Source organism: Urtica dioica, chromosome 12 (genome assembly GCF_054948205.1).
Source record: "Urtica dioica subsp. dioica isolate 48M chromosome 12, U.dioica_male_clone48M_v1_H2, whole genome shotgun sequence".
Taxonomy (NCBI): Eukaryota; Viridiplantae; Streptophyta; class Magnoliopsida; order Rosales; family Urticaceae; genus Urtica; species Urtica dioica.
In genome coordinates this window covers 14,113,855-14,134,909 of record NC_142767.1, presented here as the reverse complement: position 1 = coordinate 14,134,909, position 21,055 = coordinate 14,113,855, and the positions used below count along the sequence as shown (strand labels likewise).

Sequence of the window (21,055 nt, the reverse complement as noted above, 5' to 3'; positions counted from 1 at the left end):
AGTTAAAAATTTTCAAATAGTCAACGTTTCGTTAATTTTTTTGTAAATAGTCACGTAAATTTATTTACGTTATCAAATGATAAAAAAAAACACAAAATAAATTTTTAGTAAATATGTGTAAATAGCGTTGGTTATGTCATATTTTTAGCTATTTACGAAAAATTTACAAAACGTTGGCTAAAATACAAATATTTATGTATATGTGACTTATATCACTATGATAAAATAAAGGATAAATGACACCAATGCTCTTAGAACTTTTACGCGTGTGACAATTTATCCTTTGACTGAAATTTTGTTGACAAATGTTTACCCTAAACTAATAATCGCTTGCTACTCTAATATTTCTGTTAGTTTTCTCTCAAAATGGTCAAATATTTAGCAGAGACTAAGGGTAAACTCATAAAATCATATTTTCTATATAATATTTTATTTTGTATTCTTCCCTCTCTCTCTCACTGATCTCTCTCTCTCTCTCTCGTAAACACATGCACAGGATCAGGAATTCTTACCGTCAAGATTTGAGCACATTCATTAAACCATTATATTCACTAATCTTTGAGGAAAAACTTTACCGTCCCATAACTAAAAAATTAAACTAAACTAAACTAAACCACCCAGCAACTCTTTAAGCGTGTTTGATTAGACTAAAACGCAAAGTAATAGCTTACACGAATGAAATGCCTGTATATATATATCTGAAGAAACATATATTAATCAGAAAAAAAAATCATGGACTGAAATAGATTAAAAGCTTGGTGGGTGGTGGGTACAAAGCTTTTTGAATATTTAAAACAATTTAAAGATATAAAAAAATAGAAAAAAAGAATGTAATATATATATCTTTGTTTGCATATAAAGAAAAGTCAAACCCAAAAATATAAACCCCAGAACCACAATCACAAGGGTAGGATAGGAATAGGTAGTGTTGTACATTAGGGAGTGAGAAGATAAAAGAGTATAGATGCATCTCTAATATTTTATTATGTATGTTAATGTATGTGTGTATATATATGTATATTAGATGTGTGCGTACGTGCGCCTGCGTTTTTTTTTCTTTTTTTGCTGAGAGTACTAGTGTTTATGTGGTTTTTGGGTTTGAGAGAGAGAGAGAAAGAGGGAGAGAGAGAGAGAGAGAGAGAGAGAGAGAGAGAGAGAGATTATTTAAAAAATATGATTTTATAATTTTATCTTTAATTTCTGTTAAATATTTGGCGGTTTTGAGAGAAAAGTGACAAAAGGATTAGAGTTGTAAACGATAATTAGTTTAGTGTAAATATTTGTCAATAAAATTCACTCCAAAAGTAAGGGGGCATGTTGTTACATGCGTGTAAAAGTTCAATGGGCAGTCATTTATCCTATAATAAATCTTGAATAAAGAAATCAGACTGATATAAACAAACAAAAGCATTTTGTATATTAAGGTTAATATAAGAAATTCATTCCTTTATGATAGATATACCAGAATTTACATACTTGACACATAAAGACATACTGATGGACTTTATTAAACAAATAATATTATAAAACAGGTTTAGCAAAGGCAAACGGGGTTCTCTCTCACAAATCTATAAAAAGAAAATGCATAAAGACAAACGTATCAATCTACATATATATCTATCTCTCACACATACACACACAAAGCATAAGCAACAATATAAACCAAATACAAACTCTCTCTCTCTCTCTCTCTCTCTCTCTCTCTCTCTCTCTCTCTCTCTCTCTCTCTCTCTCTCTCTCTCACACACACACACACACGCGCGCGCGCGCACACACACAGTTTTCATTCAGAAATGAGTAAAGAAAATGTTTAACTAGCTAGCTCGCGTAAAAATATATATGAACACAGCACAATATTAACATAAGCTTATATTTAATCTTAACCTAAATAACTATCGGATCATTTTATTTTACTTGATCATCGACTACTTTAAAGCACTCAAATCATATCCTTTTGCTTTCATCAGTTTCAACGCACACACACAAATTGTGCAACAAGATCTAAAGAAACAGTACCACGAGCAGAAACACGTAGGCTAAACAATTTAGAAACTCACACAGAACAACATATAATATCTTATTCTATATCTTCAATTTGGTTTTCATTCTAAATAATCTATGAAGCAAACAGTATTGACGACATCGAGGGATATAAAATCAAAATAACCTTAATGGAATCAATCAAAATAGCACAGGCCGCACAGAATGATTATCAACATATAGTTTACTATTTATTTCTTCATAAATTTAATACCTGTATGGATAACTATAGGGACATAAAGAGAGTGGTGTTCTATCTTAATATTGATGTTTTCAAACTTATAATGCCTTTTTAATTCCAAACATAATTTCTAAGTGCATTTCTTATACATCCCAAATGACACAGTTTTTCCCTCTTATTAATGCCATTTTACAAAATTCACACCTCATAGTTCTTGTAAGAGCTTGATACTATTTTCAGTAGTCAAACTTTTTTTACATATAAGACTTGCTTATTCATTCCTAATATACGGAATAAACCAGTATCAAACGGATTCTTGTATTATCTCCTCATACTAATGTTTCGATATAATTCCTCGTTAAATACATAAATATAAGCACGTTGCACAGAAAGGCTGCCAAACAGACATGTTCCCAAATGAATACCAATAAGTTGACATCATATATATGAACTAGGTTGACACATGTCACACCACATCCCATTCCCAAACACTTGGAGATCATAATAAGATAACAAATATAATCAAAAAGTTTTCCCCGGGATGATTTCTGCAAGTTTAAATCTGAACAGATAGCTTTTATTTTTATCTTCACGCAACCTTGATTCAGTAAAAAATCCTTATAAAAAAAACTCTAAGGAACCTGTTTTTTTTTTACCTCGAAAACAAAAAGAGTGCCCTGGTTTTCATCGTTAGTTACAATCTATTTTTTTATTATATATAGTACGGCATATGAAATATAAGATATTCATAGGATATTCCTAGTTATGATTGCGCCAGAAAACTGTGTAGAAGAAAACCACCAATAACATCAAACCAATTTTTTTTTTTTAACTTTATCAAATCAAAAGTTTTTTAGTTTCAGTACCTTTTGTCTAGCAAACCACCGTACTCTTTATAATTCTATTTAATTCATAAAGTTAGACTCAGCAAGAAAAACATGTCACTATACATTTCCTATTAAAATTTAAAAACTTGGGGAAATTATCATTTAATCAAGTTAATTTCAAGCAAAAACCTTGATCAAGGTAAGACCTACAATGCTGATTCAGAAAACCTAGCCTTCAAAAAGTATTATGAGAGAGTCCTATTTGCAACAAACTAAGTATTTAATAAGTAGTCTCAAATTGCTTTGGATATTGCTATGGGGCATATATGAGGAATGTTACATTCTAAGCGAAATCAACTTAATTATGTATATGTGACAACAATATCATACCTGGTGAAGAAATCCCTGACCTCCCTCTCCGTGATAGGATAGCCTTTGGAGAAGGTGAGGAAGATAGTCCTCTCATCCACAGGCACTCCATAATCTCCGGCGCCACGATAATCATCGGCATTAACGAAGCCAAAGCGAGGGCCGTGATTCATCGCAATCACAAAGCCGTCGTCCTCCTCCTCGGCGGAAGCCACGTCCAAGCGAATGTGAAACCCCCTCTCGATCTCGCTCATCTCGTCCTCCCCGGTCGAAAACCCGTCTCCTCCGCCGTAGAGAAGGCTCCGATGATATCCATAGCTAATCACAACATCTTCCTCTCCGACCAACATGTCGCTAAAGCTCCTCCGCCGCCGCGTATAATGCTCCACCGCAACGGCCTCATTGGCATTGCCGTAGCTAGTACTTCCATAGCTGTTGTTGTTGTTGTTATAGCCGTAGGGCTGGAAGGAAGGGGTGTTGGGGTTTAGGTTGGAGTTAGGGCTAGGGTTAGGGCTAGGGTTAGGGTTAGGGTTAGGGTTGTAGTAAGAGTGGTGGTGGTGATGGAGCGGCACGGGAGGAGCGGGGACGGCTCCGGCGAGGATCATTCTGGCGGCGATCTCCTCGGCGCGCCACTCGACGGCGCGGAGAACGATGTCGCGAAAAGCGCGGAGGCACACCGAGGCCGAGCGGTGCGCCACGGCCTGGACCACCGCGAGCCGATTCTCGAGGAAGAATCGGATCGCGGAGCCGCCACCCGGGACGAGGCGGTCGAGGAAGGGAAGCTCGACGGCGGCGGAGGCGGCGGTGGTGTCTCCGGGGGAGGCCTCGACGGCGCGGAGGACGGCGACGGACTCGTCGGCAATGGCCTCGAGAAGGCGGTCCGGGAGTGGGAGGATGATCAGCGGGATGAGGCTGCGACCAATCATGGACTGGATTGCGTGCTCGAGCCAGATCCAAAGAGCCATCACGCGGGAAGATTCCGCCGGGTCTCGCCGGAGATTGAGAACCAGCCGGGAAAACAGAGTTCGGTCTGAGCGGTGGAAGCTGTTGAACTCCTCGTCGGTGAGAGGTGTGTCGGAGACGTTGTAGTCCATATTCGCTGGTGTGGTGAGAGAGAGAGAGAGAGTTGGAGATGTGTGTGGGATAGGAATGGTGGGTTTGGGTTTTAGGGCTTTTTGTTCCACGAAACGCCATTTTTTTTTTAGTTCTGACCGCCAAATATGGAAGAATAGAACAGTTATTGCGAGCATTAAAACTATACAGGAATGAACGAACGAAGGTTGTACTTTTTTCCTTTTACTTTTTTTTTTTTTTTTTTTTTGCAACAATGTTTATCTAGAAAGAATGTTTTAGGGAATAAATGTATAATGGTTTTGGTTCATTGCACTGTTTTTTGAATCGTCGCGCTCCGTTTGACGGGACGATCGAGTTTTTCGCTTCGGACATGGGGAAAAAAAATAAATAGGACTCTTTAGCGGGAAATCAAATAAAAATATAAATTAAAATTAAAATCTGACGTGGCAATTGTTTATTTTTTTTTTTAGGGAAATGTGGCATTCGTCTCGTGAGAGCATGTTTTGCTTTTTTTTTTTTTTTTTTTTTTTTTTTTTTTTTTTTTTTTTTTTCTTCTTTCTTGAAAATGACAATCAAAATAGTAGTCCGAAAGTTATATAAAATGTAAAATTTACAAACTTAAGTAAAGGGATTAGTATGATTTTAAATATAGCCTCATTTTTCTATATTTTAAATATATAACTAAGCTTTTAAACAAGGATTGAGATATCATTACTGGCATGTCAAAACAAGTATGATGTTAGGTGAATTACTTATCGCGCGCAAACATATGCACGAGGTATAAATAAGAACAGGACGGGTTACCGTTATTGATGCATAAATAACTTATCGCATACGCAAAATAACAAGTAAAACCGATGATTATTTAGAAATAAATATATAAAACAATTATCACAGACATATATTAATTAAGCATCGAAATCAAAATTTATTATTATTAAAAAAGAAAAATATACTCTAAATCATTGGAAACATAACAATTTCATTTTAGCTAATATTTCAATTCTTTTTTTTTTAATAGAACGGATTTTTCCATTAAAATTTGGTAAAATGACCCATCAATACTGGAGAATAACACACCTTAGTACATAGATCACGAAGACCTAAGTCGAAGTGAATCTAACACTAAGTTCCGGTAAAAGTACGTTATGTGCAAACTTCCGACAACGGGAAGAATTACAAGCACAAATAGAGCACACAAGAGGCTCGTTAAAAACCCAAAGATTGGCGATGGAGAAATCCAACCAACTTCGATCCGATAGCCACGACCAAGATGGCTCTTCAACCTGCATAGATCAAAACCTAACAGGAAATCCACAACGGGAGATGAGATTACGGCTAATCCGAGTCCAAAACAAACCAAAAGAAACCAAGCAGAAAAATAAATACAATAATCCATACTCAAACCAAGAACACTAAGGCTAAACTGAAACCTACGCTAACAACCAGGAACCTGAAAGTAAAAACCCACAACTTCACACAACCGTCATCTGCTTCCCGCATCAGCCATCTCACGCTGCATAAACTCGAAACCGGCCTTGACCACCCACCTCTCGCAGACGGAAAGGTAGAGAGAAGCCGAGGCTCCGAGGCTCTGAGACTCGACCCAAAAAAAGGAAACAAATCTCAGTCAGAGAAAGGACAGATCAAACACACAACGACGCCGGGGGTAGGACGTCGCCAGAAGAAGTTCTCCGACCAAAAATCGTTCCCTGTCTTGGATCGACTTCGGGTAGAGATCGATGAGCCACACCAGGAGGGAGAACCGAGAGCTCGCCGCCGACTCCGGGGTGGAAAGACGCCGGGAAGACACCGCACCACGGAGGTCCGATCTACGCCGAAGAGCTCCCGTCTCCTAGCAAGACGAACCACGCCGAGGCAGAGCCGCCGAGAACGGGGCGAGAGAACTGAGCTCACATCGACGCCGCGGGGGGGAAGACGGCGCCGGGAAGAAAAACTCCACCGTGGTCGCACTCCGCCGTAGCAGGATCCGATGTCGAAGAGAAGAACCGACGTGAGGAGAAGCTTTGGTTGGTTTAGGGAAAGAAAAAACCGAAGAGAGAGGGAGACGGGAAGGCGGAGGTCCTTCCAAGCTTCCCCCGGACAAGGCCCGCCGCCGATGGCTCAGGGCAGAAATCGATGTCCGGGGGAGGCAGCGGCGGCGCAAAGATGGAGCCCTGTTTTTTTTTCAAAAGAGAGAAAACCCTACTCTGTGTTTAGAGAGAGAAAGCTTCACGGTTTTTCTTTCCTCTAATTCTAGTCTATTACTTTATTTCAATTCCTTTTTAAATTAGTCTCCCGTGACAAGTTTTGTCACATACTCTTATTAATTAAATTATCAAAATTTAATTGAGAAAAATAAACTCAATTCATATTCAATCATTTTAAGATCTACTTTTTAAGATCTCAATACTCATTAAAAAAAAAAAATCAATCATTTTATTTCAATTTTTTTTTTCTCAATCTTCTACTTCATCTATCCCATAACTCTCTCATTTTCATACTTTCTCTTCAAAGTTTTGATTTTTTTCTTCTCTTCAAAACTTCAAACGTTCATATCTCGCACATATGAAAGTCAGAATTGAGAGATTTCAAGTTTTGTGGATTTGTGGCACTGAGATCTTTGAGAAAAATATCATTGTTCTGGCTAAAAAAATTATATACACGCCTTTGAACTTATATTTTTCGATCACTGGCAAGAGGTGATCTTCATCGCCGGTCTAAAATAAATTTTACAATATGAGTAACTAAATATCCCTCATTAATTTGTTTATATCTAATTTTTTTATTTTAAATTTCATACAGTTAATAATCAGCAATAACAATTAATAAATTTATGAGTTTCTGAATTTTGTTTCATATACTTTACAAATGTTAATAATTGTTAATAAGTTTTATAATTAATTTAAGACTTTTATTAATTATTATTAACCATTATAAACTGATATGTGGAAAGAGAAAGAAAGGAAGAAAAAAAAAAGAAGGAAATCCAGGTATTAAGACTGTCATGTAAAAAAATTATTTAAAATGGGCCAAGTGGCATTTTTTGTCCCTTTTGGCCAGTTAATAATTTGGGTAGCTAATTTCCAATTTTTAATCAAATATTGGCTGAAATATTATTTCAATTTCATTAAGGCGATTTAGCTATAATGTCCTTAAAAAAAACATGACAAATAATACAAATGCCAATAGTCAATACTTTTATAGTTCAATAGAAACTTAAGTGATATAAATATTTGAATACCATAATCAAATCTCGGCTACACGGTAGCCTCAATAACAACTTAGCTCATAATTAAAAACATCAAAACAATGAAAAAAAAACTAGCAAAGTATTCATGACCAAGTTTGTTCATGACTACAAAAACTAAATTAACTATGGTTTTATTATGAACATGGCAAAAGGAGATGAGAAAACGCTCACAGAATAAAAGGATAATGCCAATGTTACGTTGCCATATATATATATATATATATATATATATATATATATATATATATATATATATATATATATATATATATATATTATGAAACGAGTTTCTCTTAATATGTAGTGCGACATCTTTTTGTCTTAGGGATCAATGTTTCTAATTTATGTTATTGGTCGGTTAAAAGTAAATTTATCCATTTGTATTATTATGGAACTTGTCGGTAATAGTGTTTTTTTAAAATTAATTGTAGAGTTTAAAATTTTTATTGCGAATACTACATTTATTTTTCTTCATATTTATATATAAAAATTCAATTTACTTTTTAATATTTGTTTATTGTTTTCAGTTTAAAAATAATATTAGTTTAATAAAATTAATTTATAGATATTTTCTGAAAAGTTATTTTTGAAATTTCCCCTTTTGTATATGATAAGTGAGATTTATTCACACTTATATATAGCTCCTAGATAAGAATCGAAGCTTGTTCTTAATGTTTTTGATATTATTTTGTAGTTTTTATTGCATTTTCAGGTTTGAGAGAGTATGAGAAGATTGTGGTGCGAAAACGGGCTGAATCAGAGCTAAATCGAGCAAGTTATGGTCATTTGAAGTCAAGTCAACAAAAGTCAACGACGGTCTATGGAGTCAACGTTTCTCGAGAGGCGCGCCGCGCCCTGGTGCCAAAATTTACACCGAGAGCTCGAGCAGACGACGCGCAAGAGAGACGCGGCGCGCCTTCAGAAATTCACGAGTGGCGCGCCGCGCCAGTTGCATTTTCAGCATTTTTTGGAGCTCGTCTTTTAGATCATTTTTGGCCATTGGATCCCATCCAAGGGTCCATATTTGCTCCGAAAACCTTTCCTAAACCCTCATATACACTTATTCAAAGAGGAAAGGAGGAAGCTTTAGCATAGAACACTTTTGTTTTTGTTTTGAAACCTTGAGAGAGAAAGTGAGAGAGAGAAAGCTAGGGTTTGACACCCATTTTGCTCTTGAGCTTGGGAGTGAAGAAGAAGAGGGAGAAGTGACAACCTCCATCATCCTCATCACCTCCATTTGTTCACTCTTAACTCTATCTCTTTTATTTATTGTTCTTTAGTTATTTACTCCATTTAATGCTTTGTTGAACATATTTGAAGCTTTCAAGTATTCTATTTGAGTTTTTGTTGATTACTTTTATCTATTGAGCATTGAGTTTTGGTGATTACTTTAGTCTCTTGAACATTGAATATTTGTGTTTTGAATTTATTGTTTTGGTTTAGTGGATTTTTGGAGTTGGTGGTAGTAAATTAATGAGAGCTTAAGTGTTTGTTTATTTTAGCACTCAATGTCTACTTATTTTATTGCTTTAATTCTTTTGTTAATTTCTATTTTGCTTTGTTTATTCATAATCATGAGTAGCTAAGTAGATTTAGGGGTGCGATGTAGTTAAGTAATTGAGTTGGTTGGTCAAACCTTTAGATTAGATTTTGTGCTTCATGGTTGGGTTGAGAGTGAAATATTATGGGTATGGGTTGTGTGTTAACGCTAATTAGAGTAGCTAACTAATTAATTAGTGAACCTTAGACGAGTTTAGAAACCGAGAGGTAATAAACGAGTGAGCTCTACCCGTCCCATCATTAACCTTCCTAGAGCTATAGAAAGACTAGGGGGTAGATGTAGTTGATTGAAATCCCGGGCTAAATGCGGTTTTGTGTTTTAGTAGGACCCAAACCGAGAGGTGTAAGTTCGACACGTAGCTAGATTCCTAAAGACTCGAGAGAGATTAGTGAATGTTTTAAGAGGGATTGAGACTAAATTTTACAACTCTAAACCCGAGCTTAGAATCGTACCAAGACCGACCGACTCGATGAAATAACGAAATCGCGCCCCTTCCTTTTAACTTGTGTTTAAATAGTGTTTTCACTTTTGTTTACATTTCATCGTGTTCTCAAAACAATAAAAAAACCCCCATTTTTCATTTTCCATAACTCGAAAAAGAAAGCTAGTGAGTTTGCTTCGGAAATAGTCTAGAGTCCTTGTGGGATCGATATCCGTGCTTTTGCACTCTATTACTTGACGACACGTTCGCTTGCGTCGTGTAGAATTTTTCTCTAGTTAAGAAAATTCCATCAAGTTTTTGGCGCCGTTGCCGTGGACTACGGTTCTATTTTCGATTGAATTATCTAGTTTAATTTTTTAGTTTGCTTGTTATTATTGTGCTTATTGTGTGCCTCTTATGTTTTAAAGGTGCATGCGACGACGTAACCCTCCGCTCATTCCTATCAATCACGAGATAGAACGGACTTGCCGACGAAACCGAGCGGAGGCAAGGCGAGCCGCCATGGAAGGAGGCAATGAAGCACAACCTCGTGCTCGTCGAAACGGAGAGCAAGTGGAAGAACGAAGGACCATACTTGATTATGGTCAACCCACTTTTGACGAGCATCAATCGGCGATACGAATTTCGGAGATGGAAGGGAACCCGAATTTCGAGATTAAAACCTCGATCATTCATATGGTGCAAAACAATCAATTCGCCGGTTCCCCCTCCGAAGATCCGCAAGACCACATCAACAATTTCTTGCGGATTTGCAACACGTTCAACCTCCCTCATTTGTCCAAAGAAGCCGTGTGTCTCCGACTTTTCCCGTTCTCCATCCGAGACTGCGCACATGGGTGGTTATCCTCGCTTGCTCCGTGTTCAATCACCACATGGGATGACTTATGCTCAAAGTTCATCTCACGATTCTTCACTTTTGAGAAGATGACTCGGAGGAGAAACGAAATCCATAACTTTGGACAATTCGACGGAGAGTCCCTCTACGAAGCGTGGGCTACGAAGCGTGGGCTCGCTTCAAGGACATGATTCGGAAGTGTCCGGGCCACGGTATAGCGGAGTGGGTGCAACTACAAATCTTCTATAGCGGGCTTATGGCCTCGACTCAAGACCGAGTCAACACCGCATCAGGAGGCTCACTTCTCAACAACACCACCACCGACGCATTTGCACTACTCGAGAAGATGGCCCAAGTGAACGATCAATGCCCGGTCGAGAGGAGAATTGCCGCGAGAGAGCCGATAACTCCGGAGATGGAGCTCCTCAAATCGTTGACAATTGAGGTAGCCAAACTCGCGAAGACCGTCCATGGAAAAGAAGCAACGAAGGCGGTGGGGACATCTCACCACAAGTGTGGTTTGTGTGCGGGTCCTCACCCGACGGACGAATGTGGCGAGATAGAGGAGTCTAAGTTTGTGGGAAACCACAACAATCATCCCACTTACCAAAAATCGGGGAATTATTACACGGGAGCGAGGAACAATCATCCAAACTTCTCGTGGAGAAATCCTCAATACCAAGTGGCAATGCAACCGGCTCCACCTCAACACCAACAACCATACCTCCCACCACATCATCAACAACATCAACACCCACCGCCTCAACAACACCATCAACAACACCATGGGAGCTCTCAATACCGGAATAATCCTCCTCCTCAAGACAAAAGACCGAATCTTGAAGATTTAATTGCCCAAATGGCAATTGAAAACACCAAGTTCATGACGAACACCACGGCCGCACTCGAACGCCAAGAAGCGGCCATCAAAAGCAACTCGGCCCAAATAAGAACTCTTGAAGTTCAAATGGGTCACTTCGCTAAAGCCATGAGCGAGAGACCGCAAGGTTCCCTCCCAAGCAATACCGATGTCAACCCCCGATCACAATGTAACGCCATCACTTTGAGAAGTGGTAATGTGGTTGACAACTCGACCGAGAGCCAAGAGAAAAAGAAAGGAAAGACGCATGTAGACGAGTCTTCACCAACGGATCAAGCGTCACCGACTCGACTTCCGATTGCTCCACCAATCACCAAGGTTCCCGTTCAAGTCCCGTTCCCTCAACGCCTCAAGAAAACAACATCGACAAGCAATTTGATAAGTTTCTTGACATCTTCAAGAAACTAGAGATCAATATACCATTTGCTGATGCGATAGAGCAAATGCCGAAATACGCAAAATTCCTAAAGGAGATCATTACCCACAAGAGACGGATAAGCGAAGAGTGCGATACTATCGCTCTCACCGAGGAGTGTAGTGCGATTATCCAACGGAGGCTACCCACGAAGTTGAAAGATCCGGGGAGCTTCACCGTTCCTTGTGATATTGGAGGCTCGAATCTTGGGAGGGCGTTATGTGACTTGGGAGCTAGCATCAACTTGATGCCGTACTCGGTCTTCGTCAAGCTTGGAATCGGGGATATCGCACCGACCCGCATCACGCTTCAAATGGCGGACCGGTCGATCAAGTATCCGCGGGGAGTGATCGAGGACGTACTCGTTAAGGTGGATAAATTCATCCTCCCGGCGGATTTTGTTGTGCTCGATATGGAGGAGGATCGAAACATTCCGATCATTTTGGGGAGACCTTTCTTAGCGACCGCCGGTGCGCTCATCGATGCGCAAAAAGGAGAATTGAAGTTGCGGGTCAATGGCGAAGAAGCTCATTTCAACGTCTTCAACTCGGTGAAACACCCGCGAGCTAGCGACGACGTGTTCCGCATCAACGCTCTTGACGAGCTAAGAACCGATGCGTATGAGAACGCAAAGATCTACAAAGAAAATACCAAGGCGTGGCATGACAAACATATCGTGCGCAAGGAGTTCGTAGTGGGTCAACGAGTTCTTCTCTTCAACTCTAGGTTGAAACTCTTTCCCGGGAAGCTGAAATCTCGATGGTCCGGACCGTTCGAAGTCACTCAAGTGTTCCCGTACGGCTCGGTGGAACTCAAGGCCGCAAATGGATCGGTATTCAAAGTGAATGGACAACGTGTGAAGCCTTACTACGGTGGAGTATTCGAGAGTGAGCGGGTAGTCATTCTCCTCGATCCCGAGCAATGAACATCAAAACGGTACCCCGTCGAGCTCTAGACGTTAAATTAAGCGCTAATGGGAGGCAACCCACAAATTTCTTTCATTGAATTTTCATTTGATTTTCTTCAATTTTATTTTTTTTGTTTTATTTTCTTTAAATATTCTGTTTGAATTTTTTCTTTCTTAGTTTTTATTTTGTTCTTTTTATATTATGTAAACCAAAAAAAAGAGCTACAGGGCGCGGCGCGCTTGACAAGTGGCGCGGCGCGCTTGACAAGTGGCGCGCGCGCCTAAAGAAAATAAAACTTACCGAGAGTAAGCGCGCCGGGCGCGCCTCAATCGCGCGTCGCGCGTGCTTAATTTTTCAAGAGGCACGGCGCGCCTGATAAGTGGCGCGCCGCGCCTAATCGAATTTAAAAAAAAAATTGCTCGAGAAACACAAAAAAAATTCTAATTTTTTCAAACTCTCTCAACCTCTCTTAAAACCTCCGACCCCAACAACCAAAACTTCAAAAATTTCAACTTCAAAACACCAAATTGTCTCATAAATCTTGCATTAAACATCATTATTCCCGCTCCTTCTTGTGTGTTCATCGTCGATTTCAACTCTTTTGTGCATTTTCACTCCGAATTCCCTTTTTCACGGTGAGTTGATTTTCGAAATTTCTTAATGATTTTGGACGAATTGGTGATGGATATGGTGTTTAGGATGTGTTTAGGTTGTTTGTAGATGGGTTTGGATGCTCGAAAATTGCATTTTGTGTGGGTTTCTTGCTCGAAAAGTTTGCACGCTAAGTGTTCGTAAAAATGTCCGAGAGAGAAATTTTGTGATTTTTGTGTGTTTTAGGCCGAGTTTGAACTTGTTGTTGACTTCATATAAGGTGGTAGTGTGGTGCATAAGTGTTGATTTGATAATTTTGAACACAGGGTCGATTTTTAAATTTTTCCATATTGTGACCCGTTTTCCCCGACGCCGCGTCCCGGCGTCGTGAGTCTAATGCCGTGTCGAGTTGTGATTTTCAGGAATGGCCTCCAACAAACGAGCAAGAGCGGCATCTTCCCGACGCACAACTCCCTTGGGGTCTACACGGAGTCCGTAGGCTCACGGCTCACTTCCACCGCGGGTTTCGGCCGCGACATGTACAACCATTGGTCATCTTCGACATCCGCGAGCGAGCCCGAAACTTTCTTCGACGGGGGCGCGCCGAGCTTCCCAAGCGATTTCTTCGACCCGTATCCGACACGCGAGCCTTACGTGCCCTACTACTACCCGCAACCACCACCGGAAAATGATGGCGACGCTCCGATGTAGTCGCCTAACTTCACCCCCGCGACTACCCTCTTCACCGATTTTCCACGCCTACATTGGGGACAATGTAGAGTTCAAGTTTGGGGGGGTGGTTACGCAACTCGCGGGGGGGGGGGGGGGGGGGGGGGGGGGGGGGCTTGTCGGTACAATCTCTTTTCTCTCTTGCTTGTTTAGTTTGTCTTTGTTTGAATATTTGGTTTTTCTTTTCTTTTGTGTGATTGTGAATATTGTGATGCTTAGTTTAATTTCGTAATTTAATTTTTTTTTTATCTTAATTTTGAGTGAGTGAATTTGTGAAATGCTTTGGATTTGCTAGTGGTGTGAACATTCATGACCCAAAGAGTCTTGAGGCTTTGAGTAATAGCGATGAATCTTTGTTTGCACTTAAAATCTTGTGGTAGGTTGAAACTCTAGGTGGCTTAACTTTGTTTGGTTTGATCCGATGATTTTCATCACACATTGCACGTTTCGAGCCTAGTCTTGTGTTTAAGAGACCGGAAAACCTAGTCTTAGCAATCACACCTTGGGGGGCACTAGAACCACTTGAACCCTCCTCGAGGCGAAACGATTATAGGTGAGAAATGTTAGAATGATAAAGGCATAGGAGTAGCCACTCGAGCCAAAAAGCCGACCCGTTCTACCACCACTAGAACCCTTTCACAAAAAGCCGAACGTTATTCCATCTCTCGATACTTAGTCACAAAGAGCCTTAGCCGATGAAATTTAAATCCTACAAAGAACCCCGTTCTTTAGCGACTCTTGAGTGATTTTGTCTATTTTGTGGATGTTGTGTTTTTTTTTTTCGCATTTTGTCGATACTTACGCCGCGCCGGCATTTGTAGATATCTTGGTAACCTCTTATTTTTCCTTTTATTTTGTTTGCTAAAAAAAAAAAGAGAAAAAAAAAAGAAAGAAGAGGCACAATCATGCCTCACTCTTGAAAAGTTGTGTATATTTGTTTTTCATTATTGTTTTTTTTTCGTTCATTTATGGCGCGGTGATTGTTTTCTTTTTGACAAACAAACACATAGTCTAGACTAAAAGAGTGAAAAAGTCTAAGTTTGGGGGAGTGTGAACTTTGTGCTTAAAAGAAGGAAGAGAATGAGATTTTCAAGACAAAGTGAGATTTTGTGTTTGCTTAGTGAGTTTGAGTCGCTAGGGTAACGATTAGCCACTTAAAAAGTCCATATCATACCTTTGACCCTAGCCTAACATTACAAGCCTATAAAAGACCTTTTGACTTTCATTGTCTTGCCTAAATCGAGTGGAGAGAGAGTGGTGAAAAGCCTTATGGTGCTCCGAGTTCTTATTCGAACATACTTTTCGAGTGTGCATGCTAGGAAGAGGGGAGAAAGTCTCCGAGGCATTTTGACTTGGTTTCGAAACAATATTTTACACGGAGATTCTCAATCAAGGAAAAGCCACCCGAAGTTTGACCGATCACTTGTATTCATTGAGCTTAATTGTGGTTGTTCTTACTTTGTGAGTCAATTTTATCTAGGCGAGACGTTCAAGCAAGTCCAAAGTCTTTAACAAATTCAACATTCAACTTTTTAGTTTAAATTCTTTTATCCTTTGGTCTAGATTTGTGTGTGTTGTTTATGTATAGCTTCATTTTTTTAGGCTGTTTCGTGTGCGTATAATGTGTATAGTTTTATTTTGTTACTTGAGGACAAGTAACGGTTCAAGTTTGGGGGTTTGATAAGTGAGATTTACTCACACTTATATATAGCTCCTAGATAATAATCGAAGCTTGTTCTTAATGTTTTTTATATTATTTTGTAGTTTTTATTGCATTTTCAGGTTTGAGAGAGTATGAGAAGGTTGTGGTGCGAAAACGGGCTGAATCGGAGCTAAATCGAGCAAGTTATGGTCATTTGAAGTCAAGTCAACAAAAGTCAACGACGGTCTATGGAGTCAACGTTTCTCGAGAGGCGCGCCGCGCCCTGGTGCCAAAATTTACACCGAGAGCTCGAGCAGACGACGCGCAAGAGAGGCGCGGCGCGCCTTCAGAAATTCACGAGTGGCGCGCCGCGCCAGTTGCATTTTCAGCATTTTTTGGAGCTCGTCTTTTAGATCATTTTTGGCCCTTGGATCCCATCCAAGGGTCCATATTTGCTCCGAAAACCTTTCCTAAACCCTCATATACACTTATTCAAAGAGGAAAGGAGGAAGCTTTAGCATAGAACACTTTTGTTTTTGTTTTGAAACCTTGAGAGAGAAAGTGAGAGAGAGAAAGCTAGGGTTTGACACCCATTTTGCTCTTGAGCTTGGGAGTGAAGAAGAAGAGGGAGAAGTGACAACCTCCATCATCCTCATCACCTCCATTTGTTCACTCTTAACTCTATCTCTTTTATTTATTGTTCTTTAGTTATTTACTCCATTTAATGCTTTGTTGAACATATTTGAAGCTTTCAAGTATTCTATTTGAGTTTTTGTTGATTACTTTTATCTATTGAGCATTGAGTTTTGGTGATTACTTTAGTCTCTTGAACATTGAATATTTGTGTTTTGAATTTATTGTTTTGGTTTAGTGGATTTTTGGAGTTGGTGGTAGTAAATTAATGAGAGCTTAAGTGTTTGTTTATTTTAGCACTCAATGTCTACTTATTTTATTGCTTTAATTCTTTTGTTAATTTCTATTTTGCTTTGTTTATTCATAATCATGAGTAGCTAAGTAGATTTAGGGGTGCGATGTAGTTAAGTAATTGAGTTGGTTGGTCAAACCTTTAGATTAGATTTTGTGCTTCATGGTTGGGTTGAGAGTGAAATATTATGGGTATGGATTGTGTGTTAACGCTAATTAGAGTAGCTAACTAATTAGTGAACCTTAGACGAGTTTAGAAACCGAGAAGTAATAAACGAGTGAGCTCTACCCGTCCCATCATTAACCTTCCTAGAGCTATAGAAAGACTAGGGGGTAGATGTAGTTGATTGAAATCCCGGGCTAAATGCGGTTTTGTGTTTTAGTAGGACCCAAACCGAGAGGTGTAAGTTCGACACGTAGCTAGATTCCTAAAGACTCGAGAGAGATTAGTGAATGTTTTAAGAGGGATTGAGACTAAATTTTACAACTCTAAACCCGAGCTTAGAATCGTACCAAGACCGACCGACTCGATGAAATAACGAAATCGCGCCCCTTCCTTTTAACTTGTGTTTAAATAGTGTTTTCACTTTTGTTTACATTTCATCGTGTTCTCAAAACAATAAAAAACCCCCATTTTTCATTTTCCATAACTCGAAAAAGAAAGCTAGTGAGTTTGTTTCGGAAATAGTCTAGAGTCCTTGTGGGATCGATATCCGTGCTTTTGCACTCTATTACTTGACGACACGTTCGCTTGCGTCGTGTAGAATTTTTCTTTAGTTAAGAAAATTCCCATCAGTATATTAAGTGATAATATCTTGTTCATACTATTCCAATAGGATGATTCACGAATAACATAAGATGAATGACGAATAAAAATATGAAATTCCTCTAGAAAACACAAAAAAAAACAAAAAAAAAACAATAAACAATAAAACCTAACAAAGATATATCCTAACAAGGTATTTTATCGAATTTGAACTTACAATGCATAAAAATACATGTGAAGCATCAAATCTTGCATTGCAATGTACTACCCCTGCACTGGTGAGCTCTCGCAAATACATCCGGGAAACGGATTCGCATAGAAATTTTCTTCGAATTTTGCATCGTGCGGTCTCCGTGAAGGATGTCTCATGGACGGCGCACCTGTTCGGTTTTGATGTAAGCTCTTGACCATAGATGAAAATTGCTCCTTAGTAATGACACCTTTATCTAGTTTGTCAACCAATTTCACAAAGCTTTTCCTGCATAGTAAAAAAAAAATATATGCTCAGATAAATATAATTTTGACGACTGAGCAAAATACTTTGTACTAGCTAAATATGTAGCAAATAACTATTTTAGAATCTATTTTTGTGTCTATTTTTATTTAAGTTATGCTTTTTATGTTTTGCAAAATGCTTTTGTGTCTATAATTACTATACTTAGTCTCTTTAATTTAGTTGGCTAGTTTTGGGTATTTAGTATGATTTTTAATAGAACCCTAGCTTAAATAATACCTGTCAGGGCTGATGGTTCTGCGAAAGCCTTCAAACTTCCTATGACCCTGCAACGCTCTCGCCATATTCCCATCGAAAGAGTAAACAAAAACGTCGCTGTAAAGCGACACAACATAGTCAATCGCAGCTAGACGATTGTGGAAGCTTCCAAAAGGTCTAAGCTCTTCGTCGGTCGCGAGGCTTGTTTTGGAGTAGAGATTTGGGAACTTCTCTTGGAGCGCTCGAACGCCATCTTCCCCAAAAATATCACCACCGACCACGTAGATTTTTGTGTGTGAAGGATATCCGATCCCTTCAAGAAACAAGGCCGTCTCACTTGGAGTCATTGGGCAAAGCCCTTGAATTCTTCGCTCGAAGCCGTTTATATTTTTTTCCTTCCAATGGGGAACTTTATGGCGCATCTTTGTAAGCTCTTCGTGCTCGCTTTTTCTTAGGCCATGACTACACCCGGTAAATGCGAGCATGTCCTTTTCGTACCTGTCATACTTAATAACGAGTGTTATATCTACATAATCAATTGAAATTACTAAATTTGCAAAAGAGGCGAGATTTTCCTAAGATCAGTGAAATAGCTCAAATATTCAAGTAACATGCTCTAGTAACAACGTTCCTTGAAAATGATAAATTACTTATATAATGTCAAATTTTTTAATAACAACATAAAAACAATTGACGATGTAACTCTGACTATTTTACTAATAACTTGAAATTTTGGCTATTTTTCCAATCAATTAGTTTGTATAATTTTTCTGATAACAATAGTCAATAATTAATTTATTATTTCATCTTGCTAAAAAAGCCCTAGTTATTTTTGTCTTCACCTTAAATGGAGAGCGATAAACGGGTCTCCGGTATTGTTCTTTAGCCTGTTGATCAACTTCATGCCTAGCTCTTCGATTTCTTTTCTAAACTTCAGCGCTTTGTACATCGTGCGACATCGAAGCCTCTGCATCGAACCCGCGATGTTGTTCGCTAAACGCGAATCCGAGTGAAGGAACTTTAGGACCTTGTACTTCTTCAGCAAGTTTTTCATATCAGATCTGTAGTAACTTGCCTGAAAAATATGCAATGATCATAGCATACAATATATATGCAACGATTAAAAAAAAAAACAAATTATAATAAACTTCAAGAACCCTAAAAAATAAAAAAGAGAGGCAAATTATTTAAATGCTTTGAACTTACTTTTGACCAAGAAACAGGGTTCTTTTCGAAGGGCGTCACTGATGCGAATTCTGAAGGAAGTGACTCTAAGATGGTAATATCATCTTTTAGCACTTCAATGAAATTCGTCAAGTTAAAGATATCTTGAAATTCACTGGGCCAATCAGTTAAAAAAGATTAGAGTACATTATACAAAAATTATGAATATGAGTAATACAAGTTAATTGTGCATCCTTACCTTGGATCATTCCAGTACGAATTATGGTCTAAAGAAGGCACAATTAAAGTGGCATTCATACTTTTTGCTATCACAACCATGTCACTTATCTGCAATTAATGTTCCCAAAACATGTTCAGCCTTTAATTAAGAGAACTAAATAAACAGTCGAAACAGATATTGAAACATATTGTTTATGGAAGACACATCTGATTTATTTTTTACCCCAAGTTTCATTTGATTTAATCCCCCATTGGCGTGGGCTAGAAGGAAACCATCCGTAGCTAATTTGTTATTCCCTGAAAAAAAAAAAAAAAAAAAACAGATTTTGAGTGAAAATTCTCTTACTGAGGATCGAAATATTTATTTATTATCATAATAATGGAGCTTAAAAACGCCATGGCAATATGCATGGCATGTACATACCTGTTTCCTTCATTGTTCGGTCAATGCACGTTCGGTAATTTTCACTCTTCGGCTGCCTCCAAATTTCAAGATTCTGTCCCACAGAGTTATAAACAAATACAAATTAACACAAAATCTATCGGTAGTAGAAGAATCTCGGAGCTCAGCAATACGTAAAGAAAAATCTATTAAATAAAGCACTTCGATATGGTTTTTTTTTTATAAGATTCAACGTAGAAACTAACTTCAGTACGTAGTTAAGAATAAAAAAATATATATGTACAAGAAAACTAATCATCAAACCTGAAACTCGGGCGTTGCAGACCCTTTGAAATCGTTTACGTCTTCACTGAGCACGTTACTAGTGTTGTGTTGGGTCACTCGGGGCCTCTCTTCAATCATAAGTTTGACCACGCTAGATTTGACTTTGCTATAACAGACCAACTGTTGGAGATGATAAGTGTTCATTACTATAAAACATGGCGTGAAAATTCCCAACACCATGAGCGCAAACAAACATATTTGCCTCTGGCTAACTATGAATTTTCCTCGACGACCAAATCCCATGATTAGTTTGTTGATGTCTCGTCTGTGATTTTCAATCAATGAAGAACCAGTTTCTACACTCCATCCGTTTGATTAACGAAAAGATAGTTCACTCACAATTTTTTTTTTTTTTTTTTTCTATTTGAAAACAATCACTCGCAAGTTTCTGAAGGGGTGGATTCTATTTTATTTTATTTTGTTTTTGCTAGATCTCCCACATGTATATTGATATTTTATCTGCAATCTGTTAAGAATTCGTAAGCAAATCTGTTTTTAATTTTGGAATATAATGCTTCTACCAGTTTAATTGAAAAGTAGGATTAGAAGTTATTTATATATAATGCTTCTACCAGTTTAAATTCTAATTGAAGTAGGATTTAATTAATTTTAATAGTTGATACATATGGGCCAAAAACTTTCCAAATTATCTCCGCGGTACCATAAAAAATTACTTTGGAATAAAAAGTTTTCCTAGGGTTACCTATACACCAAGAAAGCATTATTTTCGTAATCGGAATTGTGATTATTTGGGACCTATAAATTTATAATTTTT

The 21,055-nt window shown here is 38.4% G+C and overlaps 3 protein-coding genes across 3 annotated transcripts; 2 read left to right on the top strand and 1 right to left on the bottom strand.

Moving 5' to 3' along the window:
• The first annotated feature begins 10,248 nt into the window (after positions 1-10,248).
• On the top strand, positions 10,249-10,773 carry LOC149379359 (uncharacterized). Its single transcript, XM_089603994.1, has one exon. It carries the CDS (start codon positions 10,249-10,251, stop codon positions 10,771-10,773), a length of 525 nt encoding a protein of 174 aa, XP_089460120.1.
• A 1,132-nt stretch (positions 10,774-11,905) lies between these two features.
• On the top strand, positions 11,906-12,802 carry LOC149379358 (uncharacterized). Its single transcript, XM_089603993.1, has one exon. The coding sequence runs from the start codon at positions 11,906-11,908 to the stop codon at positions 12,800-12,802; it is 897 nt and encodes a 298-aa protein (XP_089460119.1).
• Positions 12,803-17,701: 4,899 nt separating this feature from the next.
• On the bottom strand, positions 17,702-20,044 carry LOC149379357 (O-fucosyltransferase 19-like). The gene is made up of 7 exons (XM_089603992.1): positions 19,978-20,044; positions 19,777-19,850; positions 19,573-19,661; positions 19,356-19,488; positions 18,992-19,224; positions 18,171-18,647; positions 17,702-17,915 (listed from the first exon to the last, which is right to left on the bottom strand). The coding sequence occupies exons 1-7, from the start codon at positions 19,988-19,990 to the stop codon at positions 17,702-17,704; spliced, it is 1,233 nt and encodes a 410-aa protein (XP_089460118.1). The 5' UTR covers positions 19,991-20,044.
• Between the last annotated feature and the right edge of the window lie 1,011 nt (positions 20,045-21,055).